General features: G+C 40.2%; 1 protein-coding gene across 2 annotated transcripts; it reads right to left on the reverse strand.

The window, feature by feature from the left end:
- Positions 1-2,618: 2,618 nt before the first annotated feature.
- Positions 2,619-19,164, reverse strand: INIP (INTS3 and NABP interacting protein). Of its 2 annotated transcripts, XM_019635774.1 has the most exons (5): positions 19,021-19,164; positions 17,959-18,041; positions 10,091-10,193; positions 7,018-7,108; positions 2,619-5,480 (listed from the first exon to the last, which is right to left on the reverse strand). In XM_019635774.1, the coding sequence occupies exons 2-5, from the start codon at positions 17,981-17,983 to the stop codon at positions 5,385-5,387; spliced, it is 315 nt and encodes a 104-aa protein (XP_019491319.1). In that variant the 5' UTR covers positions 17,984-18,041; positions 19,021-19,164; the 3' UTR covers positions 2,619-5,384. The 2 variants fall into 2 exon arrangements, with proteins under 2 accessions (XP_019491319.1, XP_019491320.1); XM_019635775.1 differs by lacking the exon at positions 17,959-18,041.
- Positions 19,165-20,776: the final 1,612 nt, after the last annotated feature.

Raw genomic sequence — 20,776 nt, forward strand, 5'->3', positions numbered from 1 at the left:
TACTCCTACAGGTTGTCATAATTTTATGAATATGTATTTGAAATTACCACGAGCAGTGGCAGGAGAACAATTATAAATAAAGTGATAGTAAGTAAATAAGTATTTCTGATGTTAAATAATATTTTATGGTTATTAACTACATGCAATAAATGTTTAATTTTAACAATAACTTAACATTGTATTTAAATTTTTATTGGGGAACCGTGTTTTTTTCCAGGACCCATTAGCTCCAAGTTGAGTAGTTGTTTCAATCTAGTTGTGGAGGGCGCAGCTCAGCGGCCCACGTGGGGATCAAACCAGCAACCTTTGTGTTGTGATCACTGCACCCTAACCATGAGCTAACTGGCTGCCCCAACATTGGATTTATTTTTATTACAAAGGTTAGAAAACATTTTTTGTGGAAAAATTTGATCTGCAAAAGGTGAATTTGACTTGCAAAAGGGTAAATTTGGAGTACAAAACTTTTATTAGGGTATTTAGGTGGCAAGTGACAGAAAACCTACTTTAATCTGGCTTAAACAATGAGGACTTGTACTTCCCATAACTGGAAATTCCAGAGGAAGGGTACCATGTTATGGATTGTTTGACTCGGCAGCACAATGATATCATCAAGGACCCAGTTTCTGGATATTTCTCTCCTGCATTTCTTACGGGGGTAGCTTCATTTTAAGACTGGTCCCACCTCACAGTCACATGATGGCTGCCAACAACACTCAGGATAAAATGTATACAGGCAGTCCCAACATAACGGTGGTCTAACCTGTAACTTTTCTACTTTACAATGATACGAAAGCAACACGCACTCAGTAGAGACCCTACTTCGATTGTGAATTCTTATCTTTCCCAGGCTAGCAATATGCAGTATGATACTTTCTCCTAGTGCTGGGCAGCGGCAGTGAGCACAGCTCCGTCAGCCATGCCATCACGAGGGTAAAGAACCAAAACTCTACATGCTGTGCCGGCACGCTTTGGATATTGTGTTCTGAGCACATTTCAGGTAGGCTAGGCTAAGCTATGATGTTTGGTAGGCTAGGTGTATTAAATGCATTTTCTACTTACAATGGATTTATTGGGATGTAACCCCATTGTAAGTTGGGGAGCATCTGTACATAGATACACTTGCTTTTACACATCTAGAGAAAAAGACTCCCTTTTGGTAGCATCCTCAGAAAGGTGAGAACGTATTTTCCATGAGCCCAGCAGTCCTCTCCTAGAGTCTCATTTGGGTTGAATTTGGGTAACATGTACAATGTTAAACCAATTCCTGTGGTCTGTGAAATACCGTGTACTGACTGGCTGTGGCAAAGGGAATTCCCCACGTGGGGCTGGAGCATGTGAGGCCCATACCTGGTGCTGGGCAGTCCACTGCCCCTGCAGCACACCGGCTGTACTGGGCAGGAGCGTGGCCCACAAACACCCGAGTATTGTTAGGAAGGGGGAAAGGAAGAATCAATGTGGAGCACGTTACTAAGAATATCCACCACCTCACTAAGCGGTTGTGAAAATCAAATGAAAACTGTGTGACAATGTCTTGCTTTTTCTTTCCTAAAAGGTTCTTGGAGGTAGAGCTATAGAAGAAAGCTGGGGAGAGAAGAAAGGTGGATAAGGGAGGGAGGTGAGGAAAGAGAAAATCGGGGTTAGGGTACAAGAACTAAATGAAAGAGATAGCAGAGGTAGATGGGGCTGGAGTTGAGATGTGAAAGTAAACAGAACATACCTGCCAGAATTCTCAATAGATGTTAGGAGTAATGGTCTTCTTGTGCCTCAAAAGTTCCCCTTTCCCAAGAGCTGAGGGCCTAATTGATTCATCTGTGTACCTGGCCATGCTCAAAAATGTTCACTAGCTCCCAGCTGAGTGGCCAGCTAAAGACATCTGCCTCCCCTGGAATTCAAGATTCTCTGGAACATGAGTCCAGCCTACCTTTGGCCTCATTTCTAATGAGCGTCCTACATAAATCTATCCAAGTCCGGCCAAACTGGACTTCTGGTAGCTGCGCAATGGCCCCTACACCTGCTCTCCCTGCCCTTGCAGATTTCCTTTGCTTTGAATGTCACTTTCCTAACTTTCGTGGCTGAGACCCTCTCATCTTGAAAGCCAAGTTCAAATGCCTGTTCTCTGATGTGGCCTTCACTGGTCCTTCCAGGCTCGTGTGCTCGCTCATTCTGTCTTCACTAAGTTGCACCCAGTATTCGCTGTCAGTGTGCTTGTCTCGGCTGCTCCAGATTGTCATCCTCGAGGACAGTGAAACCCTCCTCCTCCATCCACGCTCATGCCTTATTTGCTCATAAAAAAATGTTGGTGTCTATTGTGTACAAATCACTGCGCACACAGAGATGTAAGAGAAGCACTCAGTAAGTACCGGCTGAGCTTAGTGCTGCTGGAACGCGCCCTGTGCTAGCGGGTGGGGTTATGGCAGCAGGGCTCAGCTGCACTGAGGGACTGACGCTTTCTCTGTTGATCGTCTGTTCTGTGTAACCACAGTTGCCAAAACCCTTGCCTCAGTGGGTCTTACACTCACATAAAGGCTGAGTTCCTACTCCCAAAGTGAAGCAAAGAACTGAGACGACTTAATGAGACAGCTTATAGATTGTTCAGGAAAAAATATCTGCCTTTGAAATTATTGTGTCAATTCCGTTTTTATTCCAGAATCGTACAAAGCACTATCATCTGTATTATTTAGCAGTGGCTTTCAAAACTTTATTGCCATGACTCACAGTAAAAAAAACAATACTCTTTACATCATGATCCAGGTCATCTATATTTGTTCATTCATTCAATAGGTCGGTACTGACCGTCTGTTATATGCCAAATACTATTCTAAGCGGAATATAGTAGTAAACAGAGGAAGGGAAGGAGGGAAACAAACATCCCTGCCTTCCGAGACCTCACATACGGGTGGAACATACAATAAACAAAGTAAGTAAAACACACATACACAGAAACAGAAAATCCATGAAACAAAACCTTATTACTACACGCTATGTCATCCTGATGTTTTCTATTTTACTTAAAAAAAAAAATGCTGCTCACACCCCATTAAGCCATTAAGTGGGCTTCTCAATTCAGTAACAGGTTGAGACCTGCACTTTGAAAAATACTGATCTAGACAATTGACGAATTAGGCAGTGTTCTGTTCCTGTTACAGAGGGGACGGAGTTGACATGTAAAGAGCAGTTAGGCGAGTTAGCCAAGTTCACCCCGAGTCTGAGGGAGCAACACTGAAACCTCACCTCAGGGCTTCTGACTGAGTCCACTGCTGCCCTTTCTGCTGTCCTCAGCAGTCCTCACAAGTGTCTTAGCGTCCCCTTCTCTTGATTCTGAAACCTCGACCTCTGCCTGAAGCAGCTCCTCCCTTCCTTGCCAGGTGAAATCGTATCAATATTTCTAGGCCTTTCTAGACTGCTCCGTGCTCCAGGGTGCCTCTGCCATGCCACTCACTGCGCTCTGCCTTCCTTTATCATCACTGCTAGTAGGCTCCTCTCCACTTCACCTCCCTAAGAGCAGCTATCACTCACCTTTCCACCCTAAAGCACAGTGTTTTACAGAGTGGGTATTAATAAATACATAAGGAGTTGAACTGAATTTGTAAGCGAGTCAAAAGAGAGGGGTGGGTAGATGTTCTTACTAGCCAGGCTGGAGGATTTAGGCAACATCTATTTAAAAGGCCAAGAGGCTACAAAAGACACCACTGGAAAAAAGATCTCTTTAACCTAGGTTATAAAAGTCCCACATTAGGTAGAGGCTTTACTAGCGTAAAAACTACATTCCATATTTTCTATCTCCCTGGCATCAAGTAGATAGATTTAGAACCATGGATTTAGGTTATGGATCACAAAGAGTGCAAACTTAGTCAAATTCATTCAAGAAAATGCGGGCCACTGGAAGGAGGCCCACGGATGAGCTGGATAGACCTGAGGCAGGACAGGAGCCAGAGGCCCCTGGGGAGATGCTCGGCAGCAGGAGTAAGGACACCTTTGCTGTTAATGGTGACCATTACAATGGGGACAGCTGCCAACTCACCCAACTGAAGAAAACAGTTCAAAATCTCAAGAGAAAGATTTAAACGGCACAGCCAAGTCTAGAATTGTCCACACCTGCCTCAATTCGAGTAAGATGGGGCTGTGTGTTTGGTGCAAATATTTGGGCAAGCAGCGAGAAGAAAGTTTTTGAAAAGGGAGGTGAATTTGAATAAATATTGACCCAAACTGGAATTTTAAGGTTAAATTTAATCCTATCACTGGAGAGGATGAGGACTCAAGGCCAAGATGAGATCACTTATAAGCAGTTATATAAAATACTATATCTGTGATATAGTATAAGGTATCATTTCAATCTTATTAAAAGTAAAATCATGTAGATTTTAGCTAAATGACCTCTAAGTTTCAATGTAGATTTTAGCTTAATGACCTCTAAGTTTCAGGGACCTACAAATCTATGAATTTATAAACACATATCATAAAAACTGCATTCTCTAACCCATGGTTATCAGACTTTATTTTGAATTATAGATTCTAATTCTGTAGGACTAAGGTAAGGTAGTAAGGACTGCATATTTAAAGAAGCACCCCAGATTCTGTTAAAGATGTGTCATGTTGAGAAACTGCTTAATCTAACTCCTTCCTCCTTAAAGTAATTAAAAAGGGGCTCAACTTGCATACATTTTTAATTGGAACAAAAATGAACAATAAACGACACAGGCACACCACTTATGTTGTAACACTAAATAAAAGCATGTACAAAATTTAAAACCACATTTATTATAATTGTTTTTAATAGCATTTAGTCACATAATTTATAGTGGCATATTAAGACTGGTTGGGAACTTAGTCTTACCTTGGGTTTTCTTTGAAAATTGAGAATAGGCAAACTAGTTAGGAGTTAGAGAATATTTCAGGTTGATATAGTGACTATAAACTCAAAAAATACACTGATACCAATTCTATAAACAGCAATATGAATGTAACTTATTTAAGCCTTTTGGTTTACATTTTTAAAAAGCACCCTTGTTATTTAAAGTTAAGTACTATAAATGGTTCTTAAAAGTCTATTGTGGACATGATGTATTCAGTCCAACTAGTTGGGGGCTGGGGGCTGAGATTATGTTACCATCAATTCAGAGTATGATGTAGCATTAAAACCAAACTGCATTACAAATAAGTTACAGTCACAGGTCGCATCATCAAGTCCTCAGATAATACAGCTTTCAAAACTCTCATCATCCTGGTTATCCTCCTTTTTTTGCTTTCCTTTACACAAGCCTTTCTTATAAAAAAGCAAATATAAAAGTTCACCGAAATTCTGAAAGTCACAGCTTATATAGCACTAAATGATAGTAGCTTTGGCATCTGCTATTACAAAGTCACTTTCGTTACAAGTATTTTCTTCACTCTGGGTCAAGGCGAGGTAAAACAGGAAGAATAAGATTCCCAAAGGCAGAGTCTTGAGTTATGAAGTATCCGGACGAATGCGCATGTGCATGCTGGGAAAGAGTTTAAAAAAAAAAAAGGCAATTAAGCTATTAAGAGTCAAAATTATTCAACCAAGGCATTAAGATTAGTTATCCTTTCTGAGTGCTGGAGAACAAATTTATTTTAAAAATCAGTTCTTGTGCTGCTAATTTTGTTTAAATACACGAGAGATAGACAATGATAAAGAATTCACATTAGTGAGTTACACCAGGTACCCATCTATCACCTCCACTCTCTTCCCAATGATTCCCTACAGTCAATAAATAAATCAAAAACACGAATTATGTACTTTGTTCCCTGAAGTGGGGAAAAACTAGCAACAAAGGACCCCAAATACTCTGCTTGTGATCTACAAAGGGCAGTGGTTGGAAGGAGATGGGGAAGGCAGCTGATTACTGGTGACTGAGATGCCAACATTTTGTAGAGAATGTTGGAAAATGTAAAGAACAGAAAACCACCAGTGACTTCCTTGTGTCACTAAAAAAAGGAGTTTTTTAGGCTGTCTAAAGTGTCTCTTCCAATTCTGACATTTTAAGGTTTAAAAGCATAGGCAACGATGTTTTGTCCAAAGTCTCTGGGAAGCTTAAATTATCTAGGAATAGTGTAATAATAAAATTGTTTATTACCATGAAGAAAATATTTTTTTAAACTTATGTATTATCACATACCTATGATAAGAGTTTTTAAACATTTCCTGAACTATAGACATGCTAACCGGTAAAAAAAAGAATCCATATAACAACAATAAACCGGTAAGACGAGACAATCAAAGGATATAACGGCATGACAAATTGGAAAAATATGTATGTACTAATAAACTTGCCAGTTCAGCTTTTATTTTATTTTATTTTTAAAGATTTTATTGGGGAATCGGGGAAGGGGAACTGACAAGTTGCTGTCCTTTTGTTCTTCAGTCTAGTTGTAGAGGACGTCACTTCACTGGCCCATGTTGGTATTATCGTTGCGCTCTTCCCGGTGAGGCAGTCGCTCGCTGGCCATTGGATGGCCGCTCACTGCGGCTCACGAAAGCGCACGCCAGCTGCAGGCCAGCCCCACTGCAGCCTACGCCGTCGCCAGCGATTCACGGCAGCCCAGCTCCAGGTTGAGCTGTTGTTCACCATCTTAGCAGTAGAGGGCGCAGTGTCACTGGCCCTAATGTGGGATCCGAACCAGGGCCCTGCTGCTCAGAGCTGGTGTCCCAAGCCAACTCTTAACCAACGTGCCACTTGGCCGGCCCTAGCCAGTTCAGCTTTTAAGATCATTCTGTCCATCCAAACATCCTAAACTCTTTTGTGCATAAGCAATCCCTTGCCAGGTACAGCAGAGAATCAATCATGACTGTGTCAACACCATAAAAGATACTTTCATAACTGCTGTATTGGTCCTTCAAATCCTTTGGGCACGATTGAACATCAGCAAACCACTGCAATTATGTGTGGAACGTTTTTATTGATATTGCTCCACTGAAATACAAAATAGAAACTGTGCTAGCTTCCAAGACCCAGGAAATCTCCAATGAGACAAGAATGTCAGTTACACTTTGCTCACCTGCAAAGCTGCCTTCTGTTGGGCTGCAATATGCTGCTGCTCAGCATGGTCCCGGAAGTCCTTATTAAGGGAGGGTCTCGAAAGTGCAATGCTAAAACGGAAATCTTAGTTACCTTGCTGTTTAAGGTATAGACTTACTTACTTCTGAATCACAGTTTTCATTATATATTCTTTACAGGGATTTAAAAAAGACCTTCTGTCTTTTTTCCTTTTCTCAGTGTCTACATGAAGGTAAATAAAGAAAGCCTATGTTATTTATTAGGGCTTCAAATTACTTCCTTTTTATTGATGATTTATGGTCTCCTACTTTCAAACAGATATGAAGTACTTCAGTCTATCATAAAGTTATATTTATGATGAAAACTGAAGACTTGAATGTTTCAAGCAGAAAGGATAGCATGTGAAAAGACCCGGGGCAAAAGAGCTTGACATGTTTGAAGAAATGAGAGTTCAACAGGACTGGAGGTCCGGGTGGGGGAGGGGTGAAGTGAGTTGGCAAAAAATGAGGCTGGGGAGGAAGGCAGGTGCCAGGACATGTAGCACCTTGTAAAATAAATTAAGAAATGCAGACCTTATCCTGGCAGTAAAAGAGACTGCTATGAGCAGAGCAGTGACATGATGAGAAGTACCACGAGACGGTTCAGAAAGACTACCACGATGGAGGACAGTGCTAGTCACCTCCTCAACGAGGTTTATCGCCCTTCTTCCTTGCTAATGGAGCCCAAACTCAGCTCAACTATCAGTGGCTCCATGCTTCAGGGCAGGCCAAGCTCATGCCCCAAATGGCACTGTCTTACCCCAAAGACAATGTCATTCCCCTTGCTGGTTTCTGGTTTAAGCAAGAGAAAGTTACCAGATTCTCAGCGACTAGACTTACCGTATTTTGGCATGTATAATATGTACTTTTTTTGCTCAGATTTGTGAGGGAAAAATAAGGATGCGCATTATACATGGTAATACTAATTACGTATCTATATAAATGTTTTTAATTCTTTTATTTATGCTTATGAGTTAAAAGTGTAACTCTAGAACTCAGTAACGAAATCCATATGCAAAATAATACCCTGGAATACAAGAATCAGTTTTGTTGAACTTACAACAAACTTGCAAAAACAGAGTTCTTGGCCTTCTATGATGCATAAATATCATAAATTTGTTACCAGTACACAAAATTTCTTGTACTTTGTATCTGTTCTTATGTTTTGTAATTATTTGTTACATAAAATTTTTTGTACCATATATTAAAAAATAAATGCTAAAATTCCTTTACAATAAAAACAAGTACCCTGAAGATAAACAAAAATTTGAATTAAGATGTCCAAACAAAAGACTTCTTTCCCTGAAAGTTTGGGCCAAAAACGTGGATGCGTATTATACACGGCAAAATACGGTAATAGCTAGTCTACTGGAGGGCATCTGAGAATACCTTCCTCACTCTTACAAAAGGGAAAGGATTTTCTGGCTTTTGCCTCTACAGGTGGCTCAGTGCAGAGGTGAGGCCAAGGCTACTGCAGTCATATTTTGACCATTAGGAAGCTGCAGACCCATGGAGAAAGGCAGAAAGGCAAGATGAGGAATGGTTCACTGCTGATACTGTCGCGCCGCTGCATTAAGCTGCTCTGGAACCACCTTATCTTCACATTCCTGGCTAACATATATCCTGATGTTTATGTCAACTGTGCTGGTTTTTTGTTACTTCCCGATTAAAACATTCCAACTGACACAACTGATAAATGTACTCGAGAGGACTGAAGACTATAGGAAATACAGTGAGGCAGCAGGTACAGTAATGGAGGCAAGAAATGACAGTGGCCGGGACCAGGGCAGCACCAGTGGCAATGAAGAAGAATGGACAGATTTGAGACACATTTTAGAGTATAAACAGAGAGTGGTAAATGCTTGGAGATGTTAAGTGAAAGGGAAAACAAAGTTCACATTTCTGACTTTGATAACTACTAATCTGTACCACTCACTGAGACAAGAAACACAAGAATATGAAGTGGTTAGTTAGAGGGAAGGAAAGATGAGTTCAGTTTGGGGCATACTAAGTTTGAAACACCCGTAGGACGTGAAGTGGAGACGTGCTTGGGAGAGAGGACCAGGCTAGACATGCAAACGTGTAAGAGTTATCGGCACACAAGGAGAAGGTTGTGAAAGTGGATGCAACTGTCCAGTGAAAAAATGTGGACTGGGAAACTGGGTCTAGAACATAACTCTGAGGGGCATCAACATCCGAGAGACAGGCAGTGGAGAAATGTCTGCAAAAGAAATCAAGACAGTGTAACAGTGAGTGAATGGAAGCCAAGGAACGAGTATTTTAAGGAGAGAATGCTCAGTGCTGTCAAATAATGCTAAAGTGTCCGACAAGAAAAGGACTTTGGTCTACCAGAGTTAGCCACAAGGAGGTGGCAAGTGACCTAGGCTCAAACTTACTCTACAAGGGAGAGTGTTGCCAGATAGTCAGACTGCAGTGGGCTGAGTAAATCAGTGAGAAAGTAGAGGTGGGTATAAGACAACTCTTAAGAGGTCTGGCTGGAAAAGACAGGAAAGGTAGGGTGATGGCTGAAAGGGAGAATGGATGTGAGGGGAGAGACTGAAGATGGCAGAAACTGAATACTGTACGATAAAGATCATTAAGCTACTTAAATTTAACTACTTTGCAGAAAGTTTAAAAAGTGGGACATTGGAAATAATTTGAATAACAAACAAAAACCATACAAAAGACTTCTTTTTTAAAAAGTAGGCCTGTAGGGAAAATTAAATATTCTAATTAGAATTAAAATATTAAATCTAATCAATTTTTAAAAGATCAGTAGTCTAATATTTTCAAGTCTAACTAGGAAACAGAACATGTAAATCCCAATGTTAAAGAAACAAACCACTGCCAACCAATGTGAGTTATTTTGTCCAAGATATTGTTTATATCACTGAATATAAAAACATACATTATTTTCAAGGGGTAAAAACTATAACTATTGCACTGTGTTGTACAGCTGAAACTAATTCTAAAAAATGTGTATTTCATAATAAAAAATAATTTAATTAAAAAAATGCATTATTCTTCAATACCTACCTAGCGCCAGGATGATTTGTTGAAGATTGATTCTGCATTAGTAATTTTCTTTTCTCTTTGTCCAGTTCTGCCAAGATTGCAACTCTATTTTTGTTTTGAAAACCTAAAAAAGAGCAGGGGGTGGGGAGAAGAGAAAGAGATAAAGAAATAAAAAACATTTTAGAGCTATTTCATAAACCTAGGCCATCTAGAAACCCAGACAGCAAAATTCTCTAACATAATGAACTCACTAGTAAGTGGTTTCCTTAAGTGGTTAGTTTCTCTATTGCCTATTTCCCAACAATTTTAACAGCATAATACATGGATATTTGCAAAGTATAATACTGATTGAGGACTTTTAAGATTCAGTTCTAAAGAGTTCTAATTACTGAGGTTTGGGTAACAGCATTTGATTTTTAACAAAATCTCTGCGTCCCCAACTACTGCAGCAATCAATCTCGATCCTGCTCAGTCAATCTCTGGGAGTGGAGATTTTCTTAGTTCTCAGTTTCAGGCCTCTCTGTGAAAGCCTCTTTCGTGGAGGGAAAGGGCATTAGACATACTCATATGAAAACAATATTTCTTTTTCTCAACTGCTTTCACTCAGAAATGACACAGAGTTTTTCAAGGAACAAGTAAAAGAATTGCAACTGACTAGAAAGCAATTCTGAGAAACAAATGGAGAACAACTGACAGGGCACAAAAAGATATGTTCTTTGTCAAATACTGAATATTGGGCTTGATTTTGAGCTCCAACCTTACAAAAAATGTAGAGGTTGCAAAGTCTTGGCCCAGGAGCAGCATCCAATTATGTTTTAAAATTTTGAATTAAATACCAACATGTAAACACATACAAAATACGCATATACACAATGAGGTTTGCAGCATATTCAGCTAAATCAAATCCCGCATGTCCTGCTCCATCCCACCTGGGACATGAATCATCTCTTTGTCCAGCATATCCATGCTATACACACAGTACAATAAGACATTCTGAGAGAGACCACATTTAAGATTTTTATTGGGGAATCGGGGGAAGGGGAACAGACAAGTTGCTGTTGTTTTGTTCTTCAGTCTAGTTGTGGAGGATGTTGCTTCACTGGCCCAAGTTGGCACCATCATTGCGCTCTTTCCAGACGAGGCAGATCAGTCGCTGGCCTCTGGTCGGCTGCTCAGGCGGCTGCTGGCCGCTCACGCTGGCTGCCGGCTACACATGGTAGCTTATGGCAACCCACTGCCACAGGGGCTGCAGCTTACGCCGTCGCCGGCAACCCACAGCAGCCCAGCTCCAGGTTGAGCTGTTGTTCAGCATCTTAGCTGCAGAGGCAGTGTCACTGGCCCTCATATGTGGGATCTGAACCAGGGCCCTCTGGCATCCCAAGCCAGTTCTTAATCAATGTGCCACTCAGCCGGCCCATTACTATGGCTAATTTATATATTAAACTTTATCATAGGTATTATGTATGTATAGAAAAAACATACTATACATAGGGTTTGTTACTATCTGTGGTTTCAGGCATCCAGAGGGTCTTGGAACGTACTGCCAATGAATAAGGGGGAACAACTGTAGTTTGCAAACCACAGCTTAACGTTAGACCTTTACTTCAACTATTAAAGCAACTGATGAACAATTTCTTTTCTATTTTTATCAAGGCAATCTGCCAAGGGGGGCTTAAAAATTAGGTGCTATACAAATAAAGGCAATAAAAAAGGGTTTTCAACAATTAAATAATGCCTTATAAAATTTAGAGACCAATCTCTAATAAGGATGACCATCACAAACCATAAATATCAACTCATATCTATACAATTAGGACTGTTATGTAAACATAATAGCCACTATGAGATCTGTTATATGTTATTATTAAGTTGCCTATGTTTGAGTTTCTGCCTACAGAAACAACAATTTCATGATTCACCGACTTTTTTTTTTTTTTTTTAAATCATACGTATATGTCTTTCTTGGCTTGGTCAAGAGGGAACAGCCTTTTTCAAAAAAATTCATGCATGTTTGACAGTCAGAGCACAGGCAGCTATAGTTAACTCCCTGTTACTGTGGAAATTAAGTGTGAAAATTAGTAACCATAGGCTCTAAATTAATATATAATTTCTAAATTAATATAGTCTCTTTGACTGTCAATGTTCTTAGCTCACTAAGGAAGGTTATGTTATTCTCAGTCTATTTACTATCTCACAGTTGCCCTTTTATCCAACTAAACAAACCAATCAATATAAATCATCCAACAATGGATTAGATAGGATAGGAAGTATAGAATGGGGTATTACCGATTTTATACAATAGAAACTTTCCTAAAAGTGATTTAATACAAATTAAGGTAAGATAATTATGGAAGGATAAGTATATACTAGAATATGTTATTTAAAGGAATCCTTGAGGTCCAGTGACACTGCCCTCTGCAGCTAAGATGCTGAACAACAGCTCAACCTGGAGCTGGGCTGCCATGAGTCGCCGGTGACAGGTAGGCTGCAGCCCCTGCTGCAGTGGGTTGCCATGGGCTACCATGTGTAGCCAGCAGCCAAGCGTGATCGACCAGTGAGCGGCGGTCCAGAAGTCAGCGACTGATCTGCCTCGTCCGGGAAGAGCGCAATGATGGTGCCAACTTGGGCCAGTGAAGCAACGTCCTCCACAACTAGACTGAAGAACAAAAAAACAACAGCAACTTGTCTGTTCCCATCCCCCCAATTCCCCAATTAAAAATAATAATAATAAAAAATAATAAATAAAGGAATCAAAACGTGAGATCTTTGTCAAGTGAAGAATGCTTTCCAAGGGAAATTGGGACTCTCCCAGTTGTATGTATGAAGTTGCATATGTTTAAGGCAAGTTATACCATCAGCTACATTTTCAACTATAGGCAAAACTTCTCTACTTTAGAAAAATTTTAAAAAGCAAATTTAAAAATCTGATTGTATCTAAATTATGTGATGAGCAAAGTAAGTCACCACATTGTAAAGTACTGAAGTGACGTTTACAGAAATATCAATTTCCTTCAAGATTAATTTGTTTACAAAAAATATTTTAGGATCACTATCATTAAAGTAATTGTATATACATAGAAATTGTATGCACATAGTGAACAATGGGTAAAGCATTAAAAAAGCTACATAAAGATAATTTGATGAGTAATGTTCATATAAATACAAGCACGACTGAGCTTTTCCAATGTATATAAACTTAAATTACTTTTAAAGATCCACAATCTGATCAGTAATATTAAAAATTATAATCTCATGAAATTATTTTTGTTTCCAAAGCACATGGGAGTGAGGTAGCATGGGAATGTGGAAATAAGTGATACAAAATTATTCTATCCCCTCCTCTTTTTACTAAATTTGCCAAATAGTCAAAAGGAGTGGGTGGAGTCATTCCTGGCAGAGGGAGCTTCATGTAGAAAATACATGTTAATGTAAAAGACAGTGGTCAATGAAACTTTATAATGCATAAACATGCTAAATGTAAAAAGATGTAGTAATGTTCAAGTTAAACAATTATTAACATATGCTCTTAAAAGAAACATATTTCCCTGTTCTGTCACTACAATAGCAAGCAACAATGCATTCCACCTCATCATCAACTCCATGTGAAACAAATTTTGGTCTTAGGTGCTATCCTCCTGTAAGAGGAACCAGACTTCTAGGAGAAGACTAGTTCCATGTCTTGGGGCAGGAAAATAATCAAGACAGGCCAGGAATACCTTGTTGTCAGAAAGCACAAAGATTTACTTATTTTAAAGGCCCAGGATAGTGCTCAACGAACAAAGGAGCCAGTTTGAGGTTACCCAGGCTGTCACAGTTGGAACATTAAAGAGAATAATAATTATAGCTAAATGGAACAAAGTCTATGATAAGCCATGAATTCATAAGATACAAAAAGGAAAGTTAAAGAAATAAAAAGACAGCTGTAAAAAAGGGTGAAAATAAGTTATTAGGCTGGTGTTAACATTTAGGTGTTTTGTTTCTCCTATTAAGTATATGTCTGTTTATAAAGTATAGCTGTGTACTTTTGGTTTGGGTACAGGAAGAAGGGGTAGATACAGGGAACTGTAGCTAAGCCAAACTGAAATAGCAAGTTATACATCACTGGGACCTTAGTATAAGCCTGAAGGGTAAATTTGCTTTCCTTCTGGACCATGGATAGTATAGGTAAGACTTCTACTTGGGTCTGAGGTCAAGCAAGACAACCTCCCAAGCGCTATGCCACCCCATTCCTACACAGCACCCTGAAATCACAGCTAAGAGCATCCAGAGTAGCCCCAAATCAATAGTTCCCACCACTTGATCTTCAGGGCTTATAGTTATTACTATAAGCATTTTGAGGTAACTATAAAATAAAGAAAAGAATTCACATTCCTTACTCAGTATTTCACCAGGTTTCTCTGTATATCTGAAATCAGGTTAGACCAATCCAACTACCACCACATTATCACAGGTCTTTGATATTACCAATAATGAAAGATTCTTTACATAGGAATGGGACCCTGGACAAATTCCAGTTTAACAGTCTGCCTTTACATACTACAATTCTCAAAATGTTACTTCTAATCAATCAAATAATACATGTTCCACGCTATGGTGAATGCTAAGAATGAGACGTCAATAACTGTCTGCCAAGAGCTTATGAAATTTAGCAGTCCTGATTACTGCTACAGCATGATAGACTGCTAGACCTGAAAGAGGGATTAGGGAACACAATGGGATTCTGTCCCCTACATCAGAGACATTAATGAATTACAATGCACAGATCAAGATTTTTCTTAAAGTCATTGTTCTTTCAGTTATCGTTATAATTATGGCACTTGACATTCAATCTCCATAATAACTAGTCCCTATACACATAAACAGTACAGAAATAATTTAATACACAGAGTCAAATGCAATAGATCCAAATAAATAAGAATTTAAAATTTTCATTGAGTCTGGGAGTCTATAGAACATGATATGGGCTCCCTCTGCTGGTGGTCAACAGCAGCAGCTCCACGACACCAACAAAATCGCTGACAAAAGAGTAACAAAAGCCAAAGTGGCTTTGACTGTGTTTCGTCGTGTATTTTACTACGGATCAATCAAAGGCAACACTAAAAATGATTGCGTTTCATTGCAACTACTAAAAAAACAAAAACAAAAAAAACCCCCAGCAAATTGTAAATCTCAATTATTTGTGTTATTAGAACAGAGGGATAATTTAAAATTTCATTTTCAACTGGACTGTGCATGTGTGGCTTAGCAGCATATTTTCTTTCCAAAACAGATTTCTCTTAGTTTTCAATTTTTAAGTTTCAATTTAAATTATTTTAAATCTGAATCCTTGTAACTTGGAAAAGATGTCAAAGGCCGTTGGGGAATGCTGACCTGTGAGGTGCATAGAGCACACAAATCGCACATGGTTATTTGAGAGGTGAACAGAACAGTATTGGCTGGTTACAGCTGGTAAAGCTGTCACCACAGCTAGCTTTTTACAATACTACCTTCTAGAAAACTCACGTAACCTTTGGTTTGTCCTAAATGCAACTAGTATACTAAAATAGATTCAGCCAACTTCCAGTACTGGCAGAGTAGTTCGGTTAGACTAACTCTGCCGCAAATGTAACCATAAATTCTGGACAGAACATTAAACATTCACTATTTGAAGGTATTACAGACCGACCAAAATCAGGTACACACTGCAACTGGTGAGATTTGGGAATTTGTGGCCTTTTGCCTGACACTCTCCTCAATCCACAAAGAGCATGAATAGCCTCACCTTACTGGCTTGAAGTATCATAGGATAGAGTTCAGGACTGGTAGAGTACTCAAAAAATTATGGAAGAAACCTGAGAGGGAAAGGCAGGAAGAAAGCCTAAAACATGTTTATAAAATCTACCCCAAGTTTTCACTTCCTGCTAAAGTACACATCATGGGGAGACCGCAGGGAGCCCCGCAATAAAGCAGCAGCTGGAAGCTGCAAAGAATGGGCAGAGGTTTCAGCTGCTGCCCAACAAGGGAGACAAGAGTCCCAAACATGTGTTGAGCAAAGCTGTCTGCTAGAACAAACATCACATTTCGGAGGAATACAACAGAATCCAGACAATGTATTAGTCAGAATATCCAGTATCCAATAACAAATCACTTAGTAAGAAAAAGGAAAATGTGACCCATACTAAAATAATAATAATAATACAGTCATCAGAAATCAACTCCAAGATGATCCAGATGTTGGAATTATAATACCAGTGACAAAGGACCTGTATCCTGACTCTAAAAAAAAACTTAATAAAAATAAACCAATTAAAAAAAATGAGCAAAAGGCTTGAACAAACGCTTCACAAAGGAAGATTTACAATGGCCAATAAGTACAGTAAAAAGTGCTCAACATTTGTCATCAGCGAAATGCAAGTTAATACTACAATACAATGAGATGTCACTTCATACCCTCTAAAATGACTACAATAAAAAAGACCAACAGCCAGTGCTAAATGTGGAGCAACCAGAATTCGTACACATTGCTGGAGGGAATGTAAATGGTAAATGGTACAATCACTTACAAAAAGGTTCAGCAGTTCTTCATAAAGTTAACTATACACTCAACTGCTTCATTCCTAGATATTTATCCAAGTACCTACAAAAAGACCTACATGCAAACATTCAAAGCAGCTTTATTCACAATGGCCAAAACTGAGCCAATCCCAAAGCCTCCAAACAGGGGAATGAGTAAACAAACTGTGGCAAATTCATACAATAAAAAGGGATGAGCTGGGCCTGCAGAGTGGCGCATTGGTTAAGAGTTGGTTTGGGACGCCAGCTCTGAGCAGCAGGGCCCCAGTTCGGATCCCACATGAGGGCCAGTGATGCTGCGCCCTCTACAGCTAAGATGCTGAACAACAGCTCGACCTGGAGCTGGGCTGCTGTGAGTTGCTGGCGACAGCGTAGGCTGCAGTGGGGCTGGCCAGCAGTGGGCGTGGGCTTTCGTGAGCTGCTGTCCAATAGCTGATGAGTGAGTGACTGCCTCACCCGGGAAGAGCGTCATGATAATACCAACATGGGCCAGTGAAGCGACGTTCACCACAACTAGACTGAACAAAAGGACAGCAACTTGTCTGTCCCCTTCCCCAATTCCCCAATGCTGTTCCACTCCCCCAATTACCCAATAAAATCTTTAAAAAAAAAAAAGGATGAACTATTCATACGTGGCACAACATGACGAATCTCACACACAGTATAGTGATTAAAAGACGCTGGACACAAACAAGTGCACATTTTATAATTCCATTTATATGGCGTTTAAGATAAGACAAATCAGAACAGAGATGAGTAATAAAAAAAAATATGGTGGGTCAAATAGGAGCTTAGACTTGATATGGAAAGGAAATAAGTTTGCTTCAAGTTTTGAAGCAGGAAACTACTTACAAAATGGGATTTAATACTTTCTAGAGATTAAATTTTACTTTTAAAAGCTTATTTTTAAATGAAAACTTCTGCTTTAGGATGCATCTAACTTGATCTGCTGTAGAAAGCTCTTAACACAGGTGAAATATGTATGAAAGTTTTCAGACCAAATGAAGATAAAGGTATGGTTATAGCCTTTATAATTTACTTCCAAGTGGTTCTGATTTCAAGTAAAAGAGCAAGAGAACGCAGATGTTAGGGGAGGATCTAAGGGTTAAAATGTGAATAATCTTAATACAGATTAAAATACAGGGCTACAGTTATTGAGGATGTTATATATCTGATACAAGGTTGGACTTGCTTCAAATGTGGAGTTTTACTTTGCTATTCATTTTTTTATTCTGGCTACAGTAACTGCCCTATGCCAAATTTTCTATTAAAATACGTTTACTATATGGAGGTTGGGAAAAGTTCCTAGTAATAAAATAAATTCCAGCATGCATTACCTTGTCCTGAAGGGTTTGCTGCCATCTTCCTATTTTCTGTTTCAACTATGTTCAGTGGCAATTGGTCAGCACTTTACAATCACCTGTTAAAAATATGTGTACATGCATATAAAATGCACCATACTTTAATAACAAATTAAAAGCTGTCAGGAACGGCTAGCCTCCCTACAATGAAACGTTTGCAGTTTTTTCATCTCTTCAGAAACATACATCTGAAAAGCACAGACTTAAATCACAAATTTTAACTCTGCAAGTGCCTCAAGTATTTAGAGTGTGAGGTTAAATGTTTATTATTGCAGCTGTTGATACCAACATTTAACATACTGTCTTTAATTATCATTAGGATGTGTTGACCAGATACTGCCAAATGTATGAGCCAATTGATAACATCAATACGATCAGTGTTAGGAAGAAGAATCACTCATCTATGGTGCCTCGCGATTCACTTAAAAAACGTACCCAGCAACAAATGTGTACACTGAAAGCTAAAAAGGAAAACGAGGGGAGATACCAAATGAACAAGACCCTGCTCCTGCCCTCAAGGAAAATATAATCCGGTGGGAAAATATAGTCTCATTCAAGCAAGCACACTAAAAAACTTTAACAAACGCGCTCTTTAAAAGCCGTACACAGCTCTGGAAGGAGAGGGGAACTGCTTCTATTGGCGTGATAAGGGATGACTTCAGGGAAGCCCGGGAATGTACAAGGGCTAGCAAACAGATGTCAGTTTTGAACAAAACACGGTTAGGTGTCTCCTGTGGCTGAAGCACAGGGGTAGCAAAGCCCGGTTAGGACGGGAAGGACAAGAGGGCCACATCTTGTAAAAGGGAACATCCATCAGGGATGTGACAGGGCGGGAGCTGCGTCTAATAAGGGTACCTGCAGGCAGGCGTAGAAGACAGACTGGGCGGGGGCTGCGGCTGAAGTGAAAGAGAGGAGTGAGAAACTTTGGGAGGCGAGGGACGCGGGGAGGCCACTGCCCAGTGGCATCAGAGACAGCGGTAGCAGGTCAACGCCGGAGCCACACATCTCCATCCCCCGGCGCCAAGCGGTTCTACTTACCAGGGACGCGAGAGCGCCCGGAACAGCCTCGCGTTCGGATCGCGTTCTCCAAGGGGGCGCGACCACTCAAACACCGGCAAGCCGATCCCAACGTGCGGCTCTACAACCTTCCCGCCCCCGCTGCGCTTCCGCCTCCAGATGACGTAAACCCGAGGGAGCGGAAGTCCCGCCTCCCACTCAGTCCCAACGGCCTCTGCCCATGGCGATTCGCACTTTGAGCCTACGCCACTTCCCTTCCGAAGAGTGGCAGCCGAAGAGGCACATGGGAGATGGAGGCCGCATTTAGGGGGCGGGGCCCGAGCGGGGCGGGGCGCAGTGACGTATCCTGCAGGTTCAGCTAGGCAGGGGCGTGGTGGAGACCAGCTGGGTCCCTAGCACCGATCGTAGCCCTTTCGTGGAAGCCGCTGCAGGGAGAAAAGCCTCCAGCCCGGCGGATCCTGCGACGATGTGAATCCACTTAGGCTGGGATTGAGGCCCAGCTGCTGCCGGGACTTAGAGGGTGAGTCTTCACAGGCTGGACTCTCTGTCAAGCTGTAACAACTATCTCGGGGATATTTTTCTTTTATAGTTTACATAATTATACATAAGAAAAGCACTAAACATGTAGAAGTTTTTACTGCTATTCAATAATCTGTACTTAAGAAATGGATGTGCCACATCTTAAAACACTGAGGCCCTCTTAGTGATATCTCACCTGATGCCTGATTCCAGCACAATAGATTTATACAATATAAGCTAACTGTATATTGATGTGTGTCACCTGTTCTGTGGTCGTTAATCCATTTTGCATCTTTGTTAGAATTTGAACATATGTTCTTAATAATCGATGTTTGCTCAACAGTAAATGTTTATGATGCACTATTTTGTTGTGCATGGATCTGTGACTGAAGTAATAACACTACCAAGCATTTATTGAATACCGTCTGAGTGCCAGGTGCTTCCCGTGCATCAGCCCCAGGCCTGTCATCCCTGATTTGTATATGAGACTCAGAAATGTTACTTATTCTGTCAAGCAGCCAGCAGAGTTTCAAAGGACTAAAGGTCTGCCAGATACTAAGCCTTAGGTTCTTAAACCTTACACATCATCTCTGCTTTGGAGGAAGGAATTTCTCTCAGACCAGCTCTTGCTGACTCCTTTAATCTAGATACAAAGTGTAACACATGAGCCTTTTGGTAGTTGGTCAGGATTCTTTTTTAGTTGAGGCCTTTTTGAGTCCTGGCCTGACTAAAAAGATGAAAGAGATGTATAGGAGAACTTTTTGGTTTTAGATTGCCTGACTAGACGACACAGAAGCTAGGACATAAAAAAGCTCCAGCCTAAGTCCCACATGAACATTCTGAACAAAGTTCATTTAAGGTGAATGGGAAAACTAAGAGTTCTACTGCCAGAACAACATTTTGCAGTTTCCTGGCAAGTTCAGCCTCTCAGGGTTGAAAGAACATTATCAGGAGAAAGATAAATTTAACTTGCTGATAATCATTTTGCCCTTTACTTGGTGGGTGTTAGCCCTTGAACCCCTTTTTCTTCTTCTTGAGAGTTTTTGGAACTCCTGACTCACAAGAATTTTAACGTATCGGTTAATAGTGGGTCACTTTGAGTTCAAATCTCAGCTCTGACTTTTAATAATTTGTAAGCCTTTGTTTAACTTTTCAGTGCTTCAGTTCTGTCATCTATAAAAAGGATATAAAAGTAAATAAGTGACCACCTCGAACCCATTAGATGGCAACTATATTAAAAAAACAAAACAAAACAGAA

This window comes from Hipposideros armiger, unplaced genomic scaffold (assembly GCF_001890085.2).
Source record: "Hipposideros armiger isolate ML-2016 unplaced genomic scaffold, ASM189008v1 scaffold_24, whole genome shotgun sequence".
NCBI classification, from domain to species: Eukaryota; Metazoa; Chordata; class Mammalia; order Chiroptera; family Hipposideridae; genus Hipposideros; species Hipposideros armiger.

Bases quoted from the DNA above. Each gene is read 5' to 3' on its own strand.
- INIP (XM_019635774.1), bottom strand. From the start codon at position 17,983: ATGGCAGCAAACCCTTCAGGACAAG. The intron at 7,109-10,090 runs GTAGGTATTGAA...TTTCCGTTTTAG, and splicing joins ACAAATCATCCTGGCGCTAG to CATTGCACTTTCGAGACCCT. The intron at 5,481-7,017 runs GTGAGCAAAGTG...ACTCTTTCCCAG, and splicing joins AACAGAAGGCAGCTTTGCAG to CATGCACATGCGCATTCGTC.